The sequence below is a fragment of the Nuphar pumila genome, chromosome 12, assembly GCF_984573655.1.
Source record: "Nuphar pumila chromosome 12, dmNupPumi1.hap1.1, whole genome shotgun sequence".
Lineage (NCBI taxonomy): Eukaryota > Viridiplantae > Streptophyta > Magnoliopsida > Nymphaeales > Nymphaeaceae > Nuphar > Nuphar pumila.
This window is the reverse complement of record NC_143260.1, coordinates 34,246,265-34,273,354: the sequence shown is the minus strand read 5'-3', so window position 1 is coordinate 34,273,354 and position 27,090 is coordinate 34,246,265. Positions and strand designations below refer to the sequence as shown.

General features: G+C 38.4%; 1 protein-coding gene across 2 annotated transcripts in view; it reads right to left on the bottom strand.

The window, feature by feature from the left end:
- Positions 1 to 2,395: 2,395 nt before the first annotated feature.
- Positions 2,396 to 27,090, bottom strand: part of LOC149820638 (uncharacterized) — a 65,896-nt gene continuing 41,201 nt past the window's right edge. The window contains exons 11-16 of one of the 2 annotated variants that reach the window (XM_089983816.1): positions 5,816 to 5,935; positions 4,208 to 4,433; positions 3,758 to 3,817; positions 3,506 to 3,679; positions 3,214 to 3,323; positions 2,396 to 2,780 (exon numbers count right to left, since the gene is read on the bottom strand). In XM_089983816.1, the coding sequence (XP_089839942.1) occupies positions 2,714 to 2,780; positions 3,214 to 3,323; positions 3,506 to 3,679; positions 3,758 to 3,817; positions 4,208 to 4,433; positions 5,816 to 5,935 (757 nt within the window). In that variant the 3' untranslated portion in view covers positions 2,396 to 2,713. The remainder of the gene's footprint in view (positions 2,781 to 3,213; positions 3,324 to 3,505; positions 3,680 to 3,757; positions 3,818 to 4,207; positions 4,434 to 5,815; positions 5,936 to 27,090) is intronic. The other variant, XM_089983815.1, reaches the window with a different exon arrangement.

The window sequence follows — 27,090 nt, the reverse complement described above, 5'->3', positions numbered from 1 at the left end:
GGCCGACATGAACTTCAGTTGATTAGTTGAATTGGAGTATCGCCTTGGGCTGGAGGGGGAGATTGTTGGGTCCAGCCCTATCCCTCATTAATGATATGGGGAAGTGGATTAGTCACCCACTTGTCATTAATGCAGAAGAAGTTGAAGGGTTAGCCCTATCCCCTAATTTAATGATGTGGGGAAGTGGAATAGCCATCTAACTCCCATTAATGCAGGAAGTTGAAGGGTTAAAACCCCTTCGATTTCTGGAATGAGTCTAGAAGGCTCACTTCTAGAAGGTTCATATGTAGAAGACTCTATGTCATCTATAAATAGGGGTGCAGAGGTTGTGTGCTGGAAGAAGAAGGGTAGAGTGGTTGTGTGCAGTGTGCAGAGAGAGAAGAAGTAAGAGAGAGAGAGTAGAAAGAAGAAAATGAAGGAAGAAGGTTCGTCACCACGCATTGATCCTCAGAGAGAGGTGTTGGTTGTGGTGTGGGCTTTGACTCGGGTTGTGCACCCGAGAGGTAATCTTGTATTCATTTTTTCTTGTGATTTCTTTGTTGTTATTATCTGTAGCTTTGGGCAAGCTATTGGACACTGTACTCTCTACTTTCATTATAGTGGATTATTCTCTCCGTGTTCTGTGGATGTAGGTCGTGTTGACCGAATCACGTAAACCCTTGTGTTGTGATTTGATTGTGCCTTTGTTAGATCCTATATTGCTTCCACATATTTTTTGTTATCTTAATTTCTCTACACCTCATTGTGTTCCTTTGAATTTCTTCTCGTAGCCATCATACCTGGAGATGAGTCGGCAGGACAAAGAAAGATATTGTCGGGAAGTGCAGGCCCCATGAAAAGCACCAGAAAGAAGAAAGTGTCAGTGGCGTGGGCATGGCCTCAGTCGATGAGCAAGCACGGCAGGCGAAGCATCGGCCTTATTATCTACAAGAAAATGACAATTGCTACCGTGTATCGTTGGATATGGAGGCAGAAACCGAATTCTCCGGCGGTCTTCTACCGGACGTCCAAGCGTTGGCCAATGATCTCTTTTGCTCAGGCAAGTTGATGGACGAATCTGAGCTGTTGGATCATGTAAACAGGGCATGGAATGCAAACACAGACGTTTTCAGCGGCCTTCCATTGTTTGACAGTGCGTTCATCTGAGCATGGAGGTTTGCATAGAGTGCTCATCTTTTGCATGGTGGGAAATGCACGACTGTAAATCCAAAATCTTCTCCAAATGACAGCGGTTTTTGTGGGAGGGGATGGTGCTGCCTGGTTTTTGTTGGGATCTGCATGGTCTTGTCATATGCTGTTGTGCTGGCTGATGATGTTGAGAGATTTAGGCAGCATGGAGGGAGCATGGTGATTCCTTTCTGTATTTTGGGTGGGGTTTGAGGTTTCCCCTTTTGGGTTGTATCTGAAATGGAAAAAGAAAGAATTGGGCACAGTGAGGCTTTCATGTACAGAATTGCAGTTTGTTTGTTTTTTTCTTTGTTATCCATCTCAGTTTGGATGAAAATAAGGGCTAACCTTTTGAGTGCAGATCTGGTAAAACCGGGTTTTTACTGTGTTACCACCACCGCTTGGTGACCAAAGTTGATCGGATTTGATTGAACCTCCAACCCGATCCTAGGCATTAGTCTAGGATATGGATCTTAAAATAAGACCTGGTTGTTTTTCGAATGGCATTTGGATTTATGTGATAGGGCTTTTCTGGATTGGGATTCAGACTCGGATTGGTTTCAGATTTGCGTTCAGCTTTGAATCAAATCTAATTACTTTGTAATTTTTACACCATTTCCAGTCTACAAAGGAGATACCATTCTCACCTTTCTCATTTGCGTAAGCTACCTTCTCAACGTCATTTCCTCAAACCACCACGGTAGTTTGAGAGCACATTTAACCCAAATCCTCAAGTCCCATCCAGCTACCACCACCCAAACAGAGCCTAAAAGTTTGAACGCCCTGAAATGCTGGTGAATACTTTGCAGATGAGCCCATCGGAAAAGGCCTGATCATTATCAAAACCCCACAAAATCTTTTTCGAGTTCCCATGATTCATTCCTCTCAATCTCACGTGGGTTCAAGCCATCAAACTCTGGTGTCACAAAACTTGATTTAAATGATCAATAGATGATTGTGAACATCTTAATCTCGTACCAACGCTTGTCTGATAGGAGCAACTAGTGCACGTCACCTTGTGTTGGGACGTTGCAGGTTCAAAACACAATGGTATAATAACTGGTAGGAGTCTGCCTAACTCCAGCTTGACTTTCAAAAAAGAAAAATCTTAATCTCGCGTGGGTTCAAGCCCGAAAATATGCTCCCAAAGAGAATTTGTAAATCAGTAAAGGTATTTAAATCAAGCACCACTAAAAAAATGCACTAGCACAGAACAAAAAGAATGTTCTACCTGTATACCTTCCTTGCATTCACAATAAAAATGATAAGCTGCAACAGTGCCTCAATACACATCTAACGCTCACACATTTCCTTTTCAGACTTTTTTGTTGAGAACAGAAACAAAAGCATAAGGTTGGCAGGCACTAAAAAAAATGTTAGTGCAAATTCTGACTAAGTCCTTTTCTTATCCTGCTAATCAGTTATCTATTGGGAGATGAAAAGAAAATTACTACGAAATAAACAAGGAACCCAGCGATGAGTATCCCTCCGTAGATGAATGTTTGCGAGGCTTGCACAGGCATCTTATACTTGATTTCGCAGCAACTCATCTTCTCCTTCTCCGATGCCAAAACACGGTCAACATACCTGAAGCATAAAATGGGAAAATGGGACTGAAAAAGACATGAGGTGATTGACACAAGCTAAGGATATGTCGTGGAAAGCAGACATGAGATGAGACAACATTCAGGTGACGGAGGTCCGCATGGAAATTACCCTTTTAATTTGCATGAATCTTGCATGATAAACAACACATACTAAAAGATGGCGACAAAAATGTACATGCAACCAAAAAGACGATACACAATCAATAATGATTGAACACCATGACTGAAAATCTATCAACTAGTATGGATTGTGATTTCAAATCTTCTATATACAGTACAAAATTATCATAATCTTATATGAAGATGTCACGAACTGACAACACCTCCCTGATTTAAAGTGAGGTAGAAAGGCAAAGGAAGTGAAGAATCAATCTATAATATTCTGTAAAGGCTTATATACAAAAAGCATAGGGAGGATTTAATGAATAGAACTACTTACTGCTGCGTAAATATAGTGCTTTGGAATATGTCTGAGCTGTTCAGGTGAGCATCCTCCAACCGATGATCATATAATAGTGATGAAAGATCCACAAGTTGCTCTTCAAGGCTCTGTCGTGAAGAAACACCAGGATGTCATAAATGTTGTGCATCTAAGCACCATGTAATTGTCAGGAACTCTCAAAACAAAAGAACCCCAGGAATGGCGTATTGGCAATTGGAAGCCAATCATTAGAGAAACTCCTTGTAATATATATGCATGTTCAGCAAACTGAAGAGGGAAAGGTTCTCACATCTAAATACTTCTCTAGACGCTCAACTAATTCGTGAGGGAGTGGTTCTGGTAAGTTGACTGTTTTCTTGTAGAACTTCTCCAGCCACAGCTCAGTGCCTGATTTCTTCTGTTTACCCTTGACTGGCTCACCAAGAGGGGTTTTAAGATATTCTCCGGCAAAAACTTGCACCGCCTGTAGCGATAAATATTCAGTCAAGTTAAAGAAGGCACAAAATAAATGTTGCTAGTATAGGATCAATAGATTCAATACCTCTGAAGTTTCACGTATTTTACGAAGAGAAGAATCAACCCGTGCATAGATTGTGTTCCTCTGCAACATAATGTGCAGTCAAAATTAATCTTTGAGGGGTTATATTAAGTAGGAAAAAGGGATGAAAGAAGAAAAGAAAACATCCCTGAACATCCTCGACAGAGGATGATAAATATATCAGCTGTTTAGTGCAAGTAGTTAAAGCTACACACACACACACACACACACACACACACACACACACGCACGCGCGCACAGAGAAATCGACTTTGGGCATTCTTTACGGGAAAAAAGGAAAGAAGTACAAGGCTAAGAATAAATATGTAAATGCTGAGAAGTCTTGGAGAAAAAACGAGCATAAATCATCACTAAAGAAAACCTCATTCAAGCAGATTCCTGAACCATAACAGTAGTAAGTGCATGACCAGTCTAGCAGAAATATAGTCTCACCAAAGCAATATCCTGAAGCATTTGGCTGATCTCAGATGAATTAGAGAATGGACCGAATGGATGACAGCCAGTGGCCCATAAAAAATTCATAATTGGACGCTCATGTACGTGTGAGGTCTTCTCATAAGGTGCACTCAGTCCGCCTACTACAGAAGCCAATCCAGCCAAAATATGGCGTTGGGCTAATGATGGCTGAGCATGTCTTCTCTCTGTTTCTGAAACATAGCTGCCACCACAAAACTGTAACTTTAAAAACTAACCAATTGTGGCCCACAGATAAAGATAAAAGCACATGCTATCAAATAACAAGCTCAAACCACAAGGAATATCTAAAAAAGGTGAGAAGTCACTTCACATATAAAGAACAAAGTTCCTCACTAAAACCCTGATTTTCTAATGAACAATTTCATATCCCCAAATAATACCACAATGAACACATAAAATATTGGCATATAATTAAAGCCTATAGCTTTTCAAGAAAATGAATTTTCAGCTGATAGCAAAGGCAGAAACATGAACTCTGGAAAATGAAATTGGAAATCAGGGATTGCTGCAGGGGTATCTATGTCAATGTAATAAGGGTATTTTAGTCTTTTACTTATGTAGGGGTATTATGGTCATTTTACATGTCAATGTAATAGGGGTATTTTTATATTTATATTTTTGTTTTTATTGTAAATATTAAATAGGCCATAGGCCCTATGGTAAAGTGCCATAGAGAAGTTGGGATCTCCCCAACGGCTACATTTCTAGACGTTGGGGAGGCCCCAACGGCTATATGGTCCTCCTCTTGTATATATAGGGGTTGAAACCCCTCCTCATTTTAGTGTTTTTGCTAAGAGCATTTCTTCAATACAATCCTATATTTTTATGTATGTTGTGTGCCTTTAAGTGGCTCATTTGTGTGGATTTGTGCTCATGTAATTGACCCATAAGTGGTCATTGTGACTGTGTATGTGGTCATTGTGATTGTGTATGTCCATAAGTGACATTATTGTATTCCATTACAATCTATACAAAACGTTAATAACTTGCTAACAGAGTTAACCTCATTTAATAATGGCCACATGGTATGGATTATTCTTTCAACCTTCTACATCTTTATTTGCTTAACGGACAAAGGAAAAAAAAACTCAGGAGTATGACACCATAGCCTATATTTTCTCAATCTCCAGGAACACAGTAAGCAATATCCAAATTCATGAAATCATCTTCAGTGCTACCTTTTCACTTCAATATGAAAGAGCAACTTACCGTTAGAAGAAATCCTGAATACACAATGTCTGCATCCAAGAAAAATCATGCAGAAAGCAGTGAATGCCATAAAGCCAATGGCATGAAACACTCTTAACCATTATATAATCATTGAATGGTTTATTTCTAGCCTACACACACTGATTTAGGCATTACACAGAGACAAAACCACCAAATAATTCTGTTAAAAGGAAGAATGTGTACCCAAAAAGGCAAATTTTCTTTCACACATTTAACAAGGAACCATGCTGATATCAAAAGACTGAATTGATAAAGGAAAAAAAACACAGATGATGCTAGAAATTCCAAATATTGGGAATATACACGCAATCTAGTAAAATATGTGACACTTGCCTCAAAGGTATCTTGTCATTATTATGCTGAAGAACAATTACAACATCATTGCTTGTCCACACCAAACTTTCATCATCCATCAGAAGGTCCGCATCAACATCAGCTAATGACAGTACAAAGCTATTAAGATACAAAACAACAAACATTTTTTTAGGTTAATACATACTTCATCCATAATTAAAGGTGATAAATTATAGTGAAGAAATCAAGATGGTTACCAGATACAATCACATTAAAACTAGAAGGAATCATTTGCCAGAACCACCTATCACAATTCACAGTAGGCCATAACACTCATTCGCAGAAATTCGCTGTGTTAAAAAAACATAGCTGGTCCTTTTGGGAGACCACCTCATTTTGTATGCAAAAACATCTCCTTTGCAAAACTGGCACAAAGACTTAGTTGTTAAAGGTGCCGCCTAGGCATCCTAGGTGAGCTAGGCACAGCCCCACCACCTTGGGGACTAGGTCCGGGCGGTGCGGTCCTATTTTAGCAACTAGGCGGTGCCTAGGCTTGGACTGCCCAAGCTTAAGCCTAGGTTGGTCCCTTTTTTTACGTTGAGCTTAAGATCCATATAAAAGGGGAAAAGGGCCCTAATTCGCCCCTTTTCCTTTTTCACTCTCTCTCTCTCTATCTATCTATCTCTCACAGACACTGTTAGGTTTTTGCAAGAAGAAGAGGTACCGGGTACTCTCTCTCTCTCTCTCTCTCTCTCTCTCTCTCTCTCTCTCTCTCTCTCTCTCTCTCTCTCTGTTCACAAAAACATTTTTTCCTTTTCCTTTCTGTTGAGACTAAGATGTTTTTAGTAAATAAGTTTTTCTAAACTAGAGGTTATTTGAATCTTATTCTTTAATGAGGGACCTGGGTGTAATTTTGTTCCTTGGACTCTCTCTATTTAATATAGAGATTAGCCCTAATTGAATAACAAGTTCTATTATTCTCCAGCCGTCTCTCTCTCTCTCTCTCTCTCTCTCTCTCTCTCTCTCTCTCTCTTCCTCTTTCTCTCTCTCTACCTCGGTTTCTGCGCTTCTCACCTTACCTGCAACATGGCATTAGAGCCATCGTCCTTGGGAGCGTGAGCTCGTGCCCTGCGCCAAGTTCGAGTGATTACGGAAAAATGTGTGATCGGTCTATGTTTTGAAATAAGTAATACAGATCTGAGATCTGACAAATGTCATGACTCAGATCTGTAATCAGAGCTATTGTTTATGGTGGATATCTATATACATGTTGATAAGTAAGAGTTCTGAGCAAAAGTCGTGAAACTGATCTCTCTCTTGGCTGTCGAGATTTATATTGTTGGGAGATGCTGTCGTGAATTACTTTATTTATGTTGATAAATACGCAGCTGTCATGAAACTGATTTCTCTCTTGGCTGTCGTGATTTATATTGCTAGGAGATGCTGTCGTGAATTCCTTTATTTATGTTGATAAATACGCAGCTGTCGTGAAACCTATTTCTCTCTTGGCTGTCGTGATTTATATTGCTGGGAGTCGTGAAACTGATATTATTTTTGGCTGTCGTGGTTTATATTGCTGGGAGTTGCCGTCGTGAATTCCTTTTGGCTGGTTGATAAATACGCAGCTGTCGTGAATACCTTTATCTATGTTGATAAGTACAAGTGTTGTGCAGAAGTCGTGAAATTGATTTTTTTTTTGCTGTCATGAGGTATATGGCTGGGAGCAGATGTCGTGAGTTAAATTTTTTTTTTATGTTATTGTTGGTTGTGCTCAGATTCTATTTAGCAAGCAGCTGGGTGTTGTGTAGTGATCTTTTTGATTCATCAGGCATTATGTATATGGCTGGGAGCAGATGTCGCGTGATTCCCTGATGTGCTGGAAAAAAAAATTTGTTTGTGGGAACCGTGTCTTTTGAAGTGGGATTCTGTGTTGGGCACTGTGGTATCACACTCTAAGTCGTGTGTTGGGTGCTGCTACTAGTTGTAGTAGTGGAGAATGTGTGATGATAACACACTCTAAGTCGTGTTGGATGTGTGATCTTGATTTACAGCCTATAGTCATCCTTGGTTGAGGTGAAAGGTTTTGGTCAAGTTTCTTTAAAATTATATTTGGAGTTTGGATCTGAACAGTCGAAGGTCGTGTTTCTCAGATTTCATTGGTGAAGTCAAAACTTGATACAGTCAGGCTTGTTGTTGATTGTGGGTATGCGCGTGTGGTTGCTCCTGCATTTTGTGAATCAAGCCCATTAGTTTATATTATGGCTCAAGTGATTAAATCAGATGCAGATTCCTCCAATGATTGTGTAACTCTTAGCAGGGCTGAATATGACGAGCTCCTTGCTTTACTATCATCCAATTCAAAGTCTTTTGTTGCGGAGGTTGTGTGCTCGGCAGGTGATGGCCTATCTGCTCAAGGTGGTAGGTGGGTCATTGATTTTGGAGCCTCTGGTCACTTGTGCGGAAACTCGAGCAATTTTTTGAGTTTAAAACCTGTGACAGGTCAGAAAGGGGTACATCTTGCTGATGGTAGCTCTTCCCCAATTGTAGGGCAGGGAAACATGTCTATTACCCCTACTCTTCAATTGTCACATGTTCTTCATGCTCCTTCGTTTCCACAGAATTTATTATCAGTCAGTCGAATGACAAAAGAGTTGAATTGTAGAGTGATTTTTGATCCTATGGGATGCACCTCTCAGGACTTGCTGACGGGGAGAAGGATTGGTGGTGGCTATGAGGAAGGTGGTCTGTATTACCTTCACCAACCAGAGGTTTCGGCCCACTCTGTTGTTACATCATCCTCAAGTCCTCTATTGTGGCATCATCGTTTGGGTCACCTTCCAGTGACAAAACTTCGTCGTGTCATTCCTCATATACCTCCCTCAGTTTCTTTTCAGCGTGAAACATGTCAATTGGGAAAACATTGTCGAAGCTCTTTTCCCTCCAGTCAGAATCCATCAAGTCAAGGATTGTTTAATCTTCTTCATGTAGATGTGTGGGGTCCGAGTAGGATTCCGAATAGGTCTCAATGTCGTTATTATCTAGTTATTGTTGATGACTTCTCGAGACTATCGTGGGTGTTCCTGTTAAAAGATCGGTCTCAAGGTCCTGTCATTCTTAAATCTTTAATTGCAGAGATAAAAACTCAATTTGACATATGTGTTAAAATTATTCGCACCGATAATGCTCTTGAGTTCAAATCCAAAGACTTACTTCAATTCTACTCTGGTAATGGGATTCAACCTCAATTTACATGTCCCCATACCTCCCAGCAAAATGGGGTGGCTGAGAGGAAACATAGACAAATCTTTAATGTTGCTCGGTGCCTTATGATTCAATCAAATATGCCTGCTACATACTGGGGCGATGCGGTTTTGACAGTCGGGTTTCTTATAAATTGCATGTCGTCCAGTTCTGTAGAAGACCAGATCCTAATTCAAATTCTCCATCCAGAGGCTCCTCTCTTTCCTATCCCCCCTAAAGTTTTTGGATGTGTGTGTTTTGTGCATAAGCTGGGTCCTGATCGAGATAAACTTGCTGCGCAGTCTATTAAATGTGTTTTCCTTGGGTATCCTAAAAACCAAAAAGGATATCGTTGCTATGACCCTATATCTCATAAAGAGTATGTCAGTGCGGACGTTACCTTCTTTGAGTCTAGTCCTTATTTTTCGAGTACTACTCCAAGGTTACAAGAGAGTCAGGGTGATGTTTTTCCTCTGCCAATTCCCCCTTTTCCTTTAGAGTCGTTCACTCCAAAGCCTGTGGCTCCATCCTCTGGGGAGTCTCGATACAGAAACCCTCCTATAGTGTATACTCACAGGTTACCACCTACCTCCATGCCCCCATTATCTTCTTCTCCTGAGGCAAGTATCACTGAGCATACTGAAGTTTCTGCTATTGATGAGGATCTTCCTATTGCTCTGCGAAAAGGAAAAAGACAGTGCACCCTTCATCCCATTTCTCAGTTTGTTTCTGAAGTTAATCTTGGGGCTTCTATGAAGAAGTTTATCTCGGCTTTGTCTGCCTCCTCTGTTCCGCTTCATCACAGTCAGGCTCTATTCGACCCCAAATGGATGCAGGCTATGAAGGATGAGATGGATGCCCTATGTTCCAGGGACACTTGGGATTTGGTGGATCCTCCAACTGATGCAGATATTGTCGGCTGCAAATGGGTATATACCATTAAATATAACTCGGATGGGTCAATTGAACGGTACAAAGCACGGTTGGTTGCAAAAGGGTATACTCAGACTTATGGTGTTGACTTTTTTGAAACTTTCTCCCCAGTTGCTCGACTTGGCACGATTCGTCTTGTTCTTTCTGTTGTTGTGCACCATGGATGGCCCTTGTTTCAGTTGGATGTCAAGAATGCCTTCTTGTATGGGGATTTGCATGAAACTGTCTACATGCAACAACCCCCAGGCTTCGAGGTTCAGGGGGAGTGTAAGAAGGTGTGCAAGTTGAAGAAGGCTATTTATGGCCTGAAGCAGAGTCCAAGAGCATGGTTTCACAAATTATTTGAGGTAATGTCTAGTTTTGGCTTTGTTAGGTCAGCTTCAGATCACTCCTTGTTCATCAAGAAAACCAGTGTTGGAATTGTTGTTATGGTGGTATATGTCGATGACATCATATTAACAAGGAGCAGTGCCCAAGATATTTCTGCCACAAAAGATCATCTTCAGAAACACTTTGTTACTAAAGATCTTGGTCACCTTCGATATTTTATGGGTATCGAAGTTGCAAGAAACAAAGAGGGCTTAGTGTTGTCTCAAAGAAAGTATGTGTTGGACTTATTAAAAGAGACTGGAATGCTAGGAGCCAAGCCAGCTAATATTCCAATGGATCCCAAAACTCACATGTTCGATGAGAAGTCTGAGTATGTAGACAGTGCCAGCTTTAGATCCTTGGTGGGTAAGTTACTATATGTGACTGTTACTAGACCTGACATTTCATTAGCTGTGAGTAAAATCAGTCAGTTCATGGACAAACCTACAAAAGTTCACTGGGATGCAACTATGATGGTTATTCGGTACTTAAAGGCATCTCCTGGTAAATGTCTGTTGTTTAAACGAAATCCATCTTTGGACGTTGTTGCTTACACTGACGCGGATTATGCAGGATCTGTTGAAGATAGGAAGTCAACATCTCGATTTTGTGTGTTTGTGGGAGAAAATCTTGTTACCTGAAGGAGTAAGAAACAAACCGTTGTAGCCAGGTCGAGTGCTGAATCTGAATACCGAGCAATGGCCCAGACTGCAGCTGAGATTATGTGGGTAAAGTCAGTCTTGACCGAGCTTCAGGAGAAAGTATCCCTACCTATATTGATGATGTGTGACAATAGGGCTGCTACATATATTGCCAACAATCCAGTGTTTCATGAAAGGACTAAACATATTGAAGTTGACTGTCACTATGTTCGCGACTTGGTTCAGGCTGGGTATATCTGCACCGATCATGTATCTTCCGAAGATCAAGTAGCTGATGTTTTTACCAAAGCCCTGGCGAGACCAAATTTCTCAAAGTGTTGTGACAAGCTGAGCATGATTGATATCTATGCTCCAGCTTGAGGGGGAGTGTTGAGACTAAGATGTTTTTAGTAAAATGTTTTTAGTAAATAAGTTTTTCTAAACTAGAGGTTATTTGAATCTTATTCTTTAATGAGGGACCTGGGTGTAATTTTGTTCCTTGGACTCTCTCTATTTAATATAGAGATTAGCCCTAATTGAATAACAAGTTCTATTATTCTCCCGCCGTCTCTCTCTCTCTCTCTCTCTCTCTCTCTATATATATATATATATATATATATACCTCGGTTTCTGCGCTTCTCACCTTACCTGCAACACTTTCTTTTTCATTTTTTCCTTCCTCTTCCTTTTTTTCTTTTTCTTCCTGTTAATTATATTGTATTTCAGAATATATAATACAATATTATATGTTGAAAGATAGTATTATTAATACTGTATTTTAGCATATATATTATAATATGCTGAAATACAGTATTATTAATACTGTATTTCAGCATATTATATATGGATTTCTAGATCTCAAGATATAGGTTGTTTATTTAATTGTTCATTTGTTCTTCTTATTTGTCTATTGATTACTTTATGTCTATTGTTGTTAATTTGTTTGCATACATGATTTTGTTTTTTGTATATTGTTCATTCACATTATTAGTTGTATGGTTTGTTTATTTATTCTTCATTTTTTTGAGCAGATTATTTAATATAATTGTTTTACACATGTTATGTTTTGTCTATTGCTTATTGTTGATTGATTTTATGTTGTATACATGTTTGTTATTAATTTTAGCAGTTTGTTTACATATTTTGTGTGTGTGTTTTAATTTTTTTATTTGGGATACTGCCTAGGGGCTCACCGTCTAAGCTTTGCCTAGCGCCTTTGACAACTAAGCACAAGGATAATACCTATTTAAAATAGAATGAAATGTTGGGTGTTCCTTATGGGCAGCCTGCGCACAAATAGAAAAAAATACACAGAAGAAACTGTATTTGTGTAAAAACAGAAAAACAAGGGGGTTGGAGTACCTGATGCCGCCATTGTATAACTGTTGTAGGTGGAGGTCGACTGGAGCAGGGGAAAACCGGACTGGTGGTGACTGGAGCAGAGGATGCGGTTTCTCCTTAGCCGGACCGCGGCCCTCCACAAGCGCAGGCTGCCGAATGCAGTCAGTGAGCAGGACCGATTCCTGCGACCGGATGGAAATACTCCGAATGGAGAGGTAAGACTCTAAACCCTCTCTCGTATTTTCCTGTATGTGAAAACTATTTCTCACTTTGTATCTGCCGTGATAAGGGGGTCGCTCATGATACCCCTTTATAGGCACAGAGTGAGAACGGTTTGTGCAACCGTTCCCCCTCGATTCTGTGCGGGTTTAACGGAAGCGATCAATCCAGATGTGGGGATGAATCCACGTCGTGGATAACCACCACGTAAATCATGGTGATTAATCCAACATTCTCCCACTTGATCCGACGATAAACCCTTTAACAAGAAAACCTTATGAGAATAACTTGATGAATAGAATGGTCTTTTTATTCAATTCTATAGGTCCTTAGTTGAATCTCTAATCCTTATGAGATTAACAACAAAAATAATGAGAATCATGAACTGAAAGTGATCACTTTATTTATATGCATATGTCAAAAAGAGTTTAACAAGCCCATCCTCATTACATGTTCGGAATATAATCCCGGTGCTAGCCCTTTAGTAAGAGGATCAATGATCATCTCTTTGGTACCAATATTAACAATATGCACTAAATAATTCTTCGTCCTTTCTTTAACAACAAAATACTTCAATTTCATATGCTTACATGACGTAGTACTTTTGTTGTTAGAAAAGGACACCGCAACTTCATTATCACAATAGACCTTCAGTGGCTTCCCAATGGAATCAACCACTTTTAATTATGATATGAAGTTCTTTAACCATATAGCTTGCAAGGTAGTCTCATACAATGCTATGAATTCTGCCTCCATGGTGTGGGCAGCAGTGGTCGTCTATTTCCCACTCCTCCAAGAGATCGCGCCCCCAGCAAGTAAGAAGACATACCCAGTAGTAGACTTTCTACTATCAAGGCATCCTCCTAAGTCCGCATCTGAGTAGCCAATGACCTCGAGGTGATCAACTTTATGATACGTCAAGATATAATCTTTGGTCCCTTGTAAGTACCGCAAGACTTTCTTGGCAGCCTTCCAATAAGGTATATTTGGGTTAGACTGAAATCTGCCAAGCACCCCTACAGCAAAAAAAATATCTGGTCGAAAACATGTCTGCGCGTACTGCAAGCTGCCAACAACTGATGCATATGGATAAGCACTCATATGTGCTTTGTCAATATCGGCATATGGACAATCGTTTAGGCTCAACTTGTCACCTTTTGATATGGGAGTTGAACTAGGAGAACAATTCTCCATCCCATATCGCTTTAACACCTTATCCATATAGGATCGCTGGGAGAGGCCTAGAAAACCTTTTGCTCGGCCTCGACGGATCTCAATGCCAAGAACATAAGCAGCGTCACCCATATCTTTCATATCAAAATGTGATGCAAGAACTGTTTTGTCTCTGAAAGCAACTTTATATCGTTGGTTGCAAGTAAAATGTCATCCACATACAACATCAATATAATGAACTTACTCCCACCTTCCTTAAGGTATATACATTGATCAATAATGTTTTCTGTAAACTCGAAAGTCATAATGACTTAGGAAAATTTAATATACCACTGTCGGGAGGCCTGTTTAAATCCATATATTGATTTGTTGAGCTTACAAACCAGATGATCATTTTCAGAGAAACCAAGAGGTTGATCCATATATACCTCTTCATTCAGATCCCCGTTGAGAAACGTTGTTTTCACATCCATCTGGTGTAGCTCCAAGTCATAATGAGCTACAAGGGCCAAAATTATTCTCAATGACTCTTTAGTTGAGACAAGAGAAAATGTCTCATTATAGTCAATGCTCTCCATCTAGGTGAATCATTTAGCAACCAATCTTGTTTTATGTCTCTCTATGTTACATTTGGAGTCCTTCTTGGTCTTAAAGACTCATTTACACCCTACGGACTTTACTCCTTTAGGTAACTCGATAAGATCTCACACTTGATTTTTAGCCATAGAGTCTAACTCTTCTTTCACGGTTTCTATCCAATGTGTAGATTGTTTGTTTTCCACAGTTTCCATAACAGTCAACGGGTCATCATCCATATCTATGAAATCAGTGTTAGAAAGTGAGTTGGAATACATTGGGTTCAATAATGAACCCATACATATGCACGTGAAGTGCAAATATACCCATTAAAGGGAAACAACACAAGCACATAATGTGCTAACCCATAAAAAGGGGAAAATATGACATAAAGTCATAAGTTGCATATCATTGAAGAAACAATGGACAAGGGGTAAAAACCCCATTACAAATGGAGCATAAGCTCCCTCAAGAAGTAAGAAAATACAAAGGGGAGAGCCCCTATTTATAAGCAAGAAAAGGAGCCACAAAGGGGGCTCCCAAGAGAGTCGTTGGGAGCCCCCAACGGTCACATATGTGACCGTTGGAGGCTCCCCAACGACTCTTTGGGGAGCCTCCCTATGTGGCACAAAAGCCGAAAATTAAAAAGGGAAAAAAGAAGAAAAATAAAAAATAAAAATGGAAAATTACAAGCAATATTCCAAAGTGGAATATGCGCAAAACAGGAATTTACATAAATACCCTTTTGGGTGAATAAAGAATATATATTTATATTCATATATATATATAGAGAGAGAGATATACATATACATATATATATATATATGTATATGTATATATATATATATATGAATATAAATATATACGAGATTACAAATGACGATAATACACATTTTAACATCCCCCCTCAAACTTTGCGGGGAAAAAACCCGAAAGTTTGGAAAATCAAAGGGAAGTCTTGAGACGAAGTCCAATTCTTCAAAAGTCTTTAAGAAAAAACTCCATCTTTATGACAGTTTGAGCTAGGTCTTCAAGTCCAGTTCCCCATCGATCGAATCCATGATGCATCTAATGTTCCACATCTTTAGCGATCCTGTAGAGAATCAACAAAGAAACAAGTAAAACATATCTTTGCACTTTTACTCAAATGGACCATTTCTAACTAGCATAATTATGGATGACCTATGTTAGAAAGTATGCAAATTATGCAGAAATGACACTTAAAGTTTCAAAATCATACATCATGTTAAAACAAACTGAGCGGAAGCAAATTATGCAAAAATAAATTGCAAGAATGCATAATGCATTCATAAGGTCCAACATTGGACAAATATAACCCCATAATGGGGAATAACAAAATGATCCACAAAGGGATACTACAAGAAGCCTACGAAGAGGCATAAAATACCTATGCTTTATTGAATGAGAGCCCAAAAAAGGCCATAAAGAGCATATGCATATACTTATCATTAAATGAATTAATACTCAAAGAACTCATTAATGATCATGCTTCAAACATGTAATGAAGTCCCAAACAAGAGAAACGAAGTTTCCAAGCATACTTTAGGCAAAATAAACCCAAGAGTTCACAAGGTTTTAAAATTAATTATGAAAGTCACACTTAATTGACAAAAAACACATTCTACATATAAGGGTGGCAAAAACCATAAGCACTTAATATATCGATTAAATGCTAAGAAATCAACTTGATATGCATATCAAAAATATGATTCATTTGAAAAACACAAGTCATGAATGAAATTTTGCAAATTTCAACAATAGTTCATCAATTACAAACAACTACCTCATTAGTCCTTCAAGACCCATAAATCAAGTGTATAAGCTACTAGATCAAGAATATAAAGTCATTAAAGGCCAAAGACACACACAAAAGTGTGTAAAAGAACCTCTTGTCTACATATAATAATACTTGAAATAAGTGCATCTACGACAAGAACAAGAGAATACATGCCAACATGGACTAAAAAGTATCTCTTGTCTACGTAAAAAATACACTTAAACAAGAGTAATAAGTCAACCATGGGCTAAAACATAATACATCTTTTGTCTATATATGATAGCAATTGAAATGAGTGAAATAAGCCAACCATGGGCATACATCTTAAGCGACTAGAACAAGGACACAAACGCCAACATAGGCTAAAAATCACACACCATGGTGTGAATCAACGTGCCTTGTCTACATATAAAAACACTCAAGACAAGTGTATTCAGCTACTAGACCAAGAGAGCAAAAAGCCAACAACAACAACAACTACGCCTTCATCCCAAAACAATTGGGGTCAGCGATATGAACCAAAAAAGAAATTCATTTTGGGTCTTCCACATGAATCCTTTTCCTCCAATCATTTCTATCCAACGCCATGTCCTCGGTGAGGTTCAAAGCATTCATATCCTTTCCTATCATCTCCATCCAAGTCTTCCTAGGCCTACCCCGACCTCTTTTAACTAATATATTTTCCCATTTCTCCAACCTTCTAACTGGAGCATCATTAGGCCTTCGCCGAATATGTCCAAACCACCGTAAACGATTCTCTCGCATCTTATTTTCAATGGGTGCAACACCTACCTTCTTACGTATCTCTTCGTTCTGAATCTTATCTTTTATTGTATTTCCACACATCCATCTAAGCATCCGCATCTCAGCTACACTCATTTTTTGAATATGATGTCTCTTGGCAGCCCAACATTCCGTACCATATAGTAAAGCGGGTCTAATAGTCGTCCTATAAAACTTTCCCTTCAACCGCAATGGCATTCTACGATCGCACAGCACTCCAGTAGCACTTTTCCATTTCATCCACCCAACCTTTATCCTATGATTTACATCTCCATCAATTTCTCCATACTTTTGAATGATGGATCCCAAATATTTGAAATAATCATTCACCGGTATATCTTGCTCACCAAGCTTCACTACACTCCCATCACTACTTCGTTGCTTACTAAACCGACATTCCATATATTCAGTCTTACTCTTACTCAACTTAAAACCTCTAGCTTCCAATGTCTGTCTCCATAATTCTAACTTAGCATTAACCCCAGCTCTAGACTCATCAATCAAAACAATATCATCAGCAAACAACATACACCACAGTACATTTTCTTGAATTGATCTCGTAAGCTCATCCATCACTATCGCAAATAGGAAAGGGCTTAAAGCAGATCCTTGATGTAACCCAACCGTTATCGGAAAATTGGTTGTCACCCCTCCACAAGTGCGGACATTGGTTACTACTCCTTCATACATATCTTTAATTATACTAATGTACTTGAGAGAAACACCATTCTTCATCATTGTCCACCAGAGAACGTCCCTAGGTACTCTATCGTATGCCTTCTCTAAATCAATAAAAACCATATGCAAATCTTTGTTCCTCTCTCTATATCTTTCAATAAGTTGTCTAAGAAGATGTATAGCTTCTATAGTTGATCTTCCAGGCATAAAACCAAATTGATTCTCCGATATCATGACAACCTTCCTCAACCTAGACTCAATCACCCTCTCCCAAAGTTTCATAGTATGACTCATGAGTTTTATGTAATGAAATAAGCGGAAGAAACCAAGAATGCTAAAGCATTCACTATGTCCCACACGGACAAATGCAACAAGCACAAGAGAGAAAATCCACTAAGGGATATACAACGGGCCTTATAAAAAGGCTACACACATGAAAAATAATATCACTATTATTGAAGAGGAGCTCTCAAGAGCAATACAACATACATGGGGGGTTCCCCCTATTTATAAGAAAAGGAGACCAAAGGGGCTCCCAATAGAGTCGTTGGGAGCCCCCAACGGTCACATATGTGACCGTTGGGGGCCCCAACGACTCCATTGTGGGGCCCCTTTTCGGTATCCAAAAAATACATATTAAAAAATAAAAAGAAAAATAAAAAACAGTAAAATAAGAGAAACAAAATAAGTACCCCTATGGGGTACTTTGTGAAATGACCATATTACCCCTATCGGGTATTATGGTATTATTACATATGTTTTAACACCCCCCCTCAAACTTTACGGGGGAATGACCGAAAGTTTGCCAAGGAGGAACAAGGAGCGAGGAGCAGGCAGGGCTTTGGTGAAGAAATCAGCAAGTTGATATTCTGAAGTGACATATGGCAGTGTTACTGTCCCACGAAGATATTCATCACGTACATAATGACAATCCATTTCGATATGTTTCGTCCTCTTATGGAAAGTGTGGTTGCTGGCAATGTAGATAGCACTTTTGTTGTCGCAACAAAGCTTCGAAGCCCCGGTAATTTCGACTCCCATATCTTGAAGAAGACTTCGAAGCCACACCAGCTCCATTGTAGTGGTTGCCATAGCCCTGTATTCTGCTTCAGTAGAAGACAATGAGACTTTCTGTTGTTTCTTGCACCTCCAAGTAATTAGCGAATCTCCTAGGAATACACAAAAGCCAGTAGTTGAGATTCGATCATTTGGGTTTCCTCCCCAGTCAGCATCAGTATAAGCTAGTAAATCTAAGGAAGAGATTGAGGATAGGAATAGCCCTTTAGTCAAAGTATTTTTAATATATCGAATGATCCGGAGCACAACACTCATATGCACAGATGTAGGAGCATGCTGAAATTGGCTTGCAGAGTGCACAGCATGAGCAATATCGGGCCTGGTGATAGTCAGATAGGTGAGGGAGCCTATGAGTTGCCTGTAGGGCGTAGGATCGTCCAGCAGAACTCCATCCTCCAGTCTTAGTTTAGCATTGATAACCTCGGGAGTCTCCACCTTTTTATCATCTGAAATCCCAGATTTGGAGCATATGTCTGCAGCAAGCTTCATCTGTGACAGTATATACCCTCGAGGAGAGTATGCAACTTCTATGCCAAGAAAGTACCTGAGAAAACCCAGATCAGACATATCAAAATTATGTTTTAACATATTTTTAACTTTAAGAATACCGCTTTCATCATTGCCAGTGATGATCATATCATCAACATAAAGCAGAAGGATGATGATACTATTACCTGCATTTTTAACAAACAGAGCAGTGTCAGTATAACATGAGCGAAATCCCAATTGTAACATGATAGCACTAAATCTATCATACCAAGCCTTAGGGGCTTGTTTAAGACCATATAAGGCTTTTAATAACCGAAGGGTTTGACCTTGGTTAACACTGATTCCCGGCGGAGGATCCATATATACTTCTTCATTCAACTGACCATTAAGAAAGGCATTTTTAACATCTAATTGGAATATAGGCCATTTCTTAGATGATGCTACCGCAATTAAAGTTCTAACGCTTGTCATGCGAGCCACGGGAGCAAAAGTCTCCTCATAATCGATGCCATATTCTTGTGAGTATCCCTTAGCAACTAATCTAGCTTTATAGCGCTCTAGGGAACCATCACTTTTTGTTTTGACTTTGTAGACCCATCGACATCCTATAGCTTTCTTATTTGGAGGAAGGTGAACTATTTCCCAAGTTTTAGCTTTATTTAAAGCATCTAGTTCAACTTTCATTGCTTCAACCCAATGAGGTATACTTTTTGCTTGATTATAATGGGAGGGTTCATAGTAAGAATGCAAGGCTATTAGACAAGCTCTATATTTAGGTGAAAGAGTTTCATATGAGACAAACCTATTAGGTGAAATTGATTCTCTAGAAGAACGCCTAAGGGAGGTTTCTTCTAGGGGTTCATTAAGCCGCAAGAATTTTTCTAAAGCACTAATAGGTTGGGCTTCCTCACGCCGAGTGTATACTTGGAGATTGTCACCATTAGTTGGTGATACATCATCATCATGAGAATCATGAGTATTTTCTAAAATTTCCGGATGACTCAAAGAGTCATCATTTGAATCTTCTAAAAGATCATTGATAAACATATAATCAATTTCATTTGATTTTTCCAATATGTCAAATCCATTTTCATCTTCTAAAAAGGTTACATCTTTGGAGACAAATAACTTATTGTTTTTATGATCAAAGCATCTATAGCCTTTTTGATTTTCACCATATCCTAAAAATACACATTCTATCGCTTTAGGTGACAATTTATCTCTTTTATGTAAAAGAACAAAGCATTTACACCCAAAAATCCGAAGACGATTGTAGTCGGGTGTCATATTAAAAAGTTTTTCATAAGGAGAGATATTATTCAATTTTGAAGATGGCATCCTATTGATTAAATAGGTGGAGGTTAACACAGCTTCGGCCCAAAAATTTTTAGGAATATTTTTAGAAATGAGTAAGGATCTAGTGGTTTCCAAAATATGCCTATGTTTTCTTTCCGCTAGACCGTTTTGTTGAGGAGTTCTTGGGCAAGATTTTTGATGACAAATGCCATGTTGTTTTAGATATGCTTGAAAATCATTTGATAAGTATTCTCCACCCGAATCGGATCTAAGAATGGATATTTGACTTTGAAATTGATTTTGAATTTTTGCATGGAATTCTTTAAAGAAGTTAAAAACTTCCGATTTAAAGTTAAGAAAATAAATCCATACATATCTAGTATAATCATCAATAAAAGTAACATAATATGAATAACCACCTTTAGATAGAACCGGAGATGGCCCCCAAACATCGGAATGCACCAATTCAAAAGGTCTTGTTGTCACAAAGGATCTAATAGGAAAAGGAGTAGACTTCATTTTGCCAAAAATGCAATCTTTGCAATTGATATCTTTTTCTTTACAAAACTTGTGTCCAAAAGGAAAAAGATACATTTTAGAGTAACTTGGATGTCCAAGCCTTTTATGCCAAGTTTCAATATTTTTGTCTTGGACATAAGTACAAAATGAGGTATTTGGAAGCATTAAATTATCCATAAAATAAAGGTCTCCCTTCCTATGGCCTTGCCCAATCCGCTTCCCGGACCGGAGATCCTGCACAAAGCACCCTTGGGATGAGAAAGATATTTCACATCCATGGTCGGCTATTTGAGAAACGGAAAAGAGGTTAAGATTTAATTTTGGAACTATTCTAACTTTTGGAACAAGGAAATTTTGAACATTTTTAGAATCAAGAGTTCCAACACCATTTATTTTGAGAAAAGTTCCATCGGCCGTAGAGACACAAGACATTTTTGAATTGGTGTGCACATTGGTTAATGCATTTTCATGAGGGGTCATGTGAAAAGAAGCTCCGGAATCTAAAATCCAAGAGTACGTACCGGGAGGTGATGATGAGGCAATGGCGGCACCGGAGGTGGAAGAAGTGACCTTTAAGATTTGTTGAAGAGCCAAGGAGATTTGTCCAAGAGTGTCTTTGAGATCCCCGTTCTTGCCGTCATCTTCTTTGGTGGTGGATTCTTCAACGGAAGCCACCTTTGGCTTGAATGCCCCATTTAGCTTTGGGCAAACGGGTTTAATATGTCCCGGCTCATAACAATGGTGACATATAATCATTTTTCTTCCACCACTCCCTTGCTTACCAAAATGAGGTGGTTTGTATGTTTTAACATGATTGTCGGGTTTAGATACGGCAAGAACTTCCTCTATGCTTTTACCCATGCTATGCCTAGTCTCTTCTTGAGTAATCTCGGCAATAGCTTCTTCTAAGGGAGGAAAAGTGGATCTATGGAGAAGTGAGGATCTCACTTGTTCAAATTCGGGACGAAGCCCAAATAAAAATTGCAACAATCTATCTTGTTCCATTTGTTTTTGTCTTAGAACCACATCCTCCATAGATACCCATTTAGGCTCTAAAAGAGCCAATTCATCCCAGAAAGGATTTAGAGCACTATAGTAATCTTGTATGCTCATGTCGCCTTGTTTTGTGGTTCTTACTTTTTCTTGCAAGAAATAAGCTCTTGCAAGATCCTTTTGGGTAAACATACCCTTCATAAAAAACCAAGCTTCATTTGCCCGGCGAAATTTTGCAATATTTGCACATACCTTAAGTTCGACATTATTCATAAACCATGCAAGGATTTTTGCATGGTTGCTCTCCCAATCTTCCATTTGATGATTATAATCTTCAATGGCCTTGAGACGAGCATCGCCTTCAAGTGCTTTCTCTTGATCTCCTTCCATCTTTGTGAGCTTAAGTTGGGGTTCCGGAACGGTTCCCATAACATAACCCCAAAGCTTCTTGCCTTTGAGATTATTCTCGATTGCGGATGCCCACATCATGTAATTTTTTCCATTGAGTTTGAATGATAGATCGATCTTGACTTCCATTGATACACAAGGAAGATGTGAGAAAGAAAGGAAGTAGAGAGAGACAAGATTTTACCTTTAGAAGATCTTATGGCTCTTATACCATGTAATGAAATAAGCGGAAGAAACCAAGAATGCTAAAGCATTCACTATGTCCCACACGGACAAATGCAACAAGCACAAGAGAGAAAATCCACTAAGGGATATACAACGGGCCTTATAAAAAGGCTACACACATGAAAAATAATATCACTATTATTGAAGAGGAGCTCTCAAGAGCAATACAACATACATGGGGGGTTCCCCCTATTTATAAGAAAAGGAGACCAAAGGGGCTCCCAATAGAGTCGTTGGGAGCCCCCAACGGTCACATATGTGACCGTTGGGGGCCCCAACGACTCCATTGTGGGGCCCCTTTTCGGTATCCAAAAAATACATATTAAAAAATAAAAAGAAAAATAAAAAACAGTAAAATAAGAGAAACAAAATAAGTACCCCTATGGGGTACTTTGTGAAATGACCATAATACCCCTATCGGGTATTATGGTATTATTACATATGTTTTAACATTTTATACCACGATAGTTTGTGCAATCTTGTATATCACCCTTATACTTATATAAAGGCACCAAAGTACTCTTCCTCCACTCATTAGGCATCTTATATGTTCGCCAAATCAAGTTAAAAAGATTTGTCAACCATTCTAAACCTTTCTCTCCCAAGCATTTCCAAGCCTCGATAGGTATACCATCTGGGCCAACTGCCCTTCTTGATTTCATTTTCTTCAAAGCCTCTGCAATTTCTTTCTTTTGAATCTTGCGCATGAAGTCACGATTTATAGAGCAAAAAGCCAACAAAGGGCTAAAAACACACGAAGGTGTAATAAAATTCTTGTCTACATATGATGACACTTAGATAATGGGCATAAAAGAAAAAGACTTTTGAGGCAATAAACTTGTAATGAAAATAAACCTCGAATAAAACAATACTCCTTTTAAAATGAATTCTTATAACAATAACATGCATGTAAAAAAATATCTTCAACAAGATACTATAATCGATAAAGTAAAATTCTTGAAAATAAATGTGTGAACATACGCACACCAAGAACATATGAAACACTTGTGCAAAAAGGCACAAAATCACAAATGTGCAAATGCACTCATAATTTTCATAAACAATAGAAGGTTGGGCAATAATCCCTAAAACCTTGATTTCAATATACCTTAAAACATTTTAAGGTTTCAAACATCATATACCCATCACATTTATATATAAATAAGAGCATCCATAAGATCAATGGCCAACATCAAACTAGTGACACACTCATATACCAAATCATTCTAGAGTCCCAAGGTGCCCATAACTCACCTCAACCCCCATCTATAATATGGTAAGTGGACAATCTAAAAAGACATAACAACGAGTGTCACACTCATAATTAGAGATCATATACCAAATCATTCTAGAGTCCCAAGGTGCCCATAACTCACCTCAACCACCATCTATAATATGGCAATTTGGACAATCTAAAATAATATAACACGAGGTGCCCATAACTCACCTCAACAAACATCTCTAATAAAACAATAATAAGGCCAAAACAATGATGCATTAAATAACATGTGATGGACAAATATAAATGCCACAAAAAGGCAATAAACACTTTAGGAATCATTTTTCAAAGAAAAGAGGACCGATTAAAAAAGGTCCAATAATCAATAATGTGCTTTATAACAACAATTTTGCATAAACACAAATTATGCTTAATCTTCAAACAAGTCATTTATACCAAAAACTTATTAAGCAATAAACACAACAACATAAAGAATTCATCAAGACACTCAAACTTTTAATCAAAGAAATCATAAGAACCGTAATGGTTCACAAAGAAGGCTTTAACACAATACTCAAGGAAAGAATATTTAAAACACTTGAAAATTTATAGATTTAGGGATTAAGTCCCATACAACAATTTTAAAAAATCCTTTGATTGTGATGAGATATGCGGAAACATACAAAGTGCTAACAGCACTTACAATGATTTAAAAATGACTCAATATCTAAATTCATTATATTTTTCACAAAAAGAAATGTGCATAAAGGCTCCATAATGCAAAAATGTCTACGAAGAGACAATATACATGTAAGCACAAAAGGCTTTATAAAAGATGTGCACGAAGGCACTCATACAATACTTGAACAAATACACACCAAGGTGTAAACAAACATGCACTAAGGCATGTATTTCATAAAAAAAGAGGGAATGCATACAAGCGCAAATATTTGAGAAACAAATGTGCACAAAATACAAAAATACACAAAAGTGACAAAGTATGCACTTTATAAAAAGAGCAACAACAACAACAACAACTACGCCTTCATCCCAAAACAATTGGGGTCAGCGATATGAACCAAAAAAGAAATTCATTTTGGGTCTTCCACATGAATCCTTTTCCTCCAATCATTTCTATCCAACGCCATGTCCTCGGTGAGGTTCAAAGCATTCATATCCTTTCCTATCATCTTCATCCAAGTCTTCCTAGGCCTACCCCGACCTCTTTTAACTAATATATTTTCCCATTTCTCCAACCTTCTAACTGGAGCATCATTAGGCCTTCGCCGAATATGTCCAAACCACCGTAAACGATTCTCTCGCATCTTATTTTCAATGGGTGCAACACCTACCTTCTTACGTATCTCTTCGTTCCGAATCTTATCTTTTATTGTATTTCCACACATCCATCTAAGCATCCGCATCTCAGCTACACTCATTTTTTGAATATGATGTCTCTTGGCAGCCCAACATTCCGTACCATATAGTAAAGCGGGTCTAATAGTCGTCCTATAAAACTTTCCCTTCAACCGCAATGGCATTCTACGATCGCACAGCACTCCAGTAGCACTTTTCCATTTCATCCACCCAACCTTTATCCTATGATTTACATCTCCATCAATTTCTCCATACTTTTGAATGATGGATCCCAAATATTTGAAATAATCATTCACCGGTATATCTTGCTCACCAAGCTTCACTACACTCCCATCACTACTTCGTTGCTTACTAAACCGACATTCCATATATTCAGTCTTACTCTTACTCAACTTAAAACCTCTAGCTTCCAATGTCTGTCTCCATAATTCTAACTTAGCATTAACCCCAGCTCTAGACTCATCAATCAAAACAATATCATCAGCAAACAACATACACCACGGTACATTTTCTTGAATTGATCTCGTAAGCTCATCCATCACTATCGCAAATAGGAAAGGGCTTAAAGCAGATCCTTGATGTAACCCAACCGTTATCGAAAAATTGGTTGTCACCCCTCCACAAGTGCGGACATTGGTTACTACTCCTTCATACATATCTTTAATTATACTAATGTACTTGAGAGAAACACCTTTCTTCATCATTGTCCACCAGAGAACGTCCCTAGGTACTCTATCGTATGCCTTCTCTAAATCAATAAAAACCATATGCAAATCTTTGTTCCTCTCTCTATATCTTTCAATAAGTTGTCTAAGAAGATGTATAGCTTCCATAGTTGATCTTCCAGGCATAAAACCAAATTGATTCTCCGATACCATGACAACCTTCCTCAACCTAGACTCAATCACCCTCTCCCAAAGTTTCATAGTATGACTCATGAGTTTTATACCACGATAGTTTGTGCAATCTTGTATATCACCCTTATTCTTATATAAAGGCACCAAAGTACTCTTCCTCCACTCATTAGGCATCTTATTTGTTCGCCAAATCAAGTTAAAAAGATTTGTCAACCATTCTAAACCTTTCTCTCCCAAGCATTTCCAAGCCTCGATAGGTATACCATCCGGGCCAACTGCCCTTCTTGATTTCATTTTCTTCAAAGCCTCTGCAATTTCTTTCTTTTGAATCTTACGTATGAAGTCACGATTCATCTCATGAAAAGGAATGGAGAAGTCTCCAAGATCTTGAGCATGACTATCATTAAATAGCTTATCAAAATAATCTTTCCATCTCTCCTTAATCTCCTCATCTTTGACTAAAACCCTTTGTGTTTCATCTTTGATACATCTAACCATACCCAAATCCTTCGATTTCCTATCTCTCATCTTTGCAAGCCTATAAATATCCTTCTCGCCTTCTTTGGTATCCAACTTGTCATAAACCTCCTTATATACCTTAGCCCTCGCGTTTCAAACAACTTTTTTAGCTTCCTTCTTTGCTATCATATACTTCTCCAAATTCTCATTATCACGACTCTTACTTAGATTTCTATAACACTCTCTTTTAACCTTAATAGCTAATTTGACATCCTCGTTCCACCATGATGTATCCTTACCTAGTGGTGCACCGCCTTTAGACTCACCCAATACCTCCTTAGCTACTTTATAAAAAGAGCAATGCTTGAAATTCTCAAACTTTAACAATTGCAATTGAGGACAAAGAAAACCATATTATGGCCAATGTAGGCATTTTTAAAAGATATTATTAAGAGGTTCTGAAACCTTATGAAAAATACAAACCAACAAGTTTATAAAGATGAAAAAATGAAATCATTTATACCAAAAGGATGCAATAGATGAACTATGCACTCTATGTAGTGTGAGAAATTCCTTTTTTTAAAAAATCTTTCCTAATGGTTTATCATAAACAATTTTTCAAAAAAGAAACATTGAAAAACTTT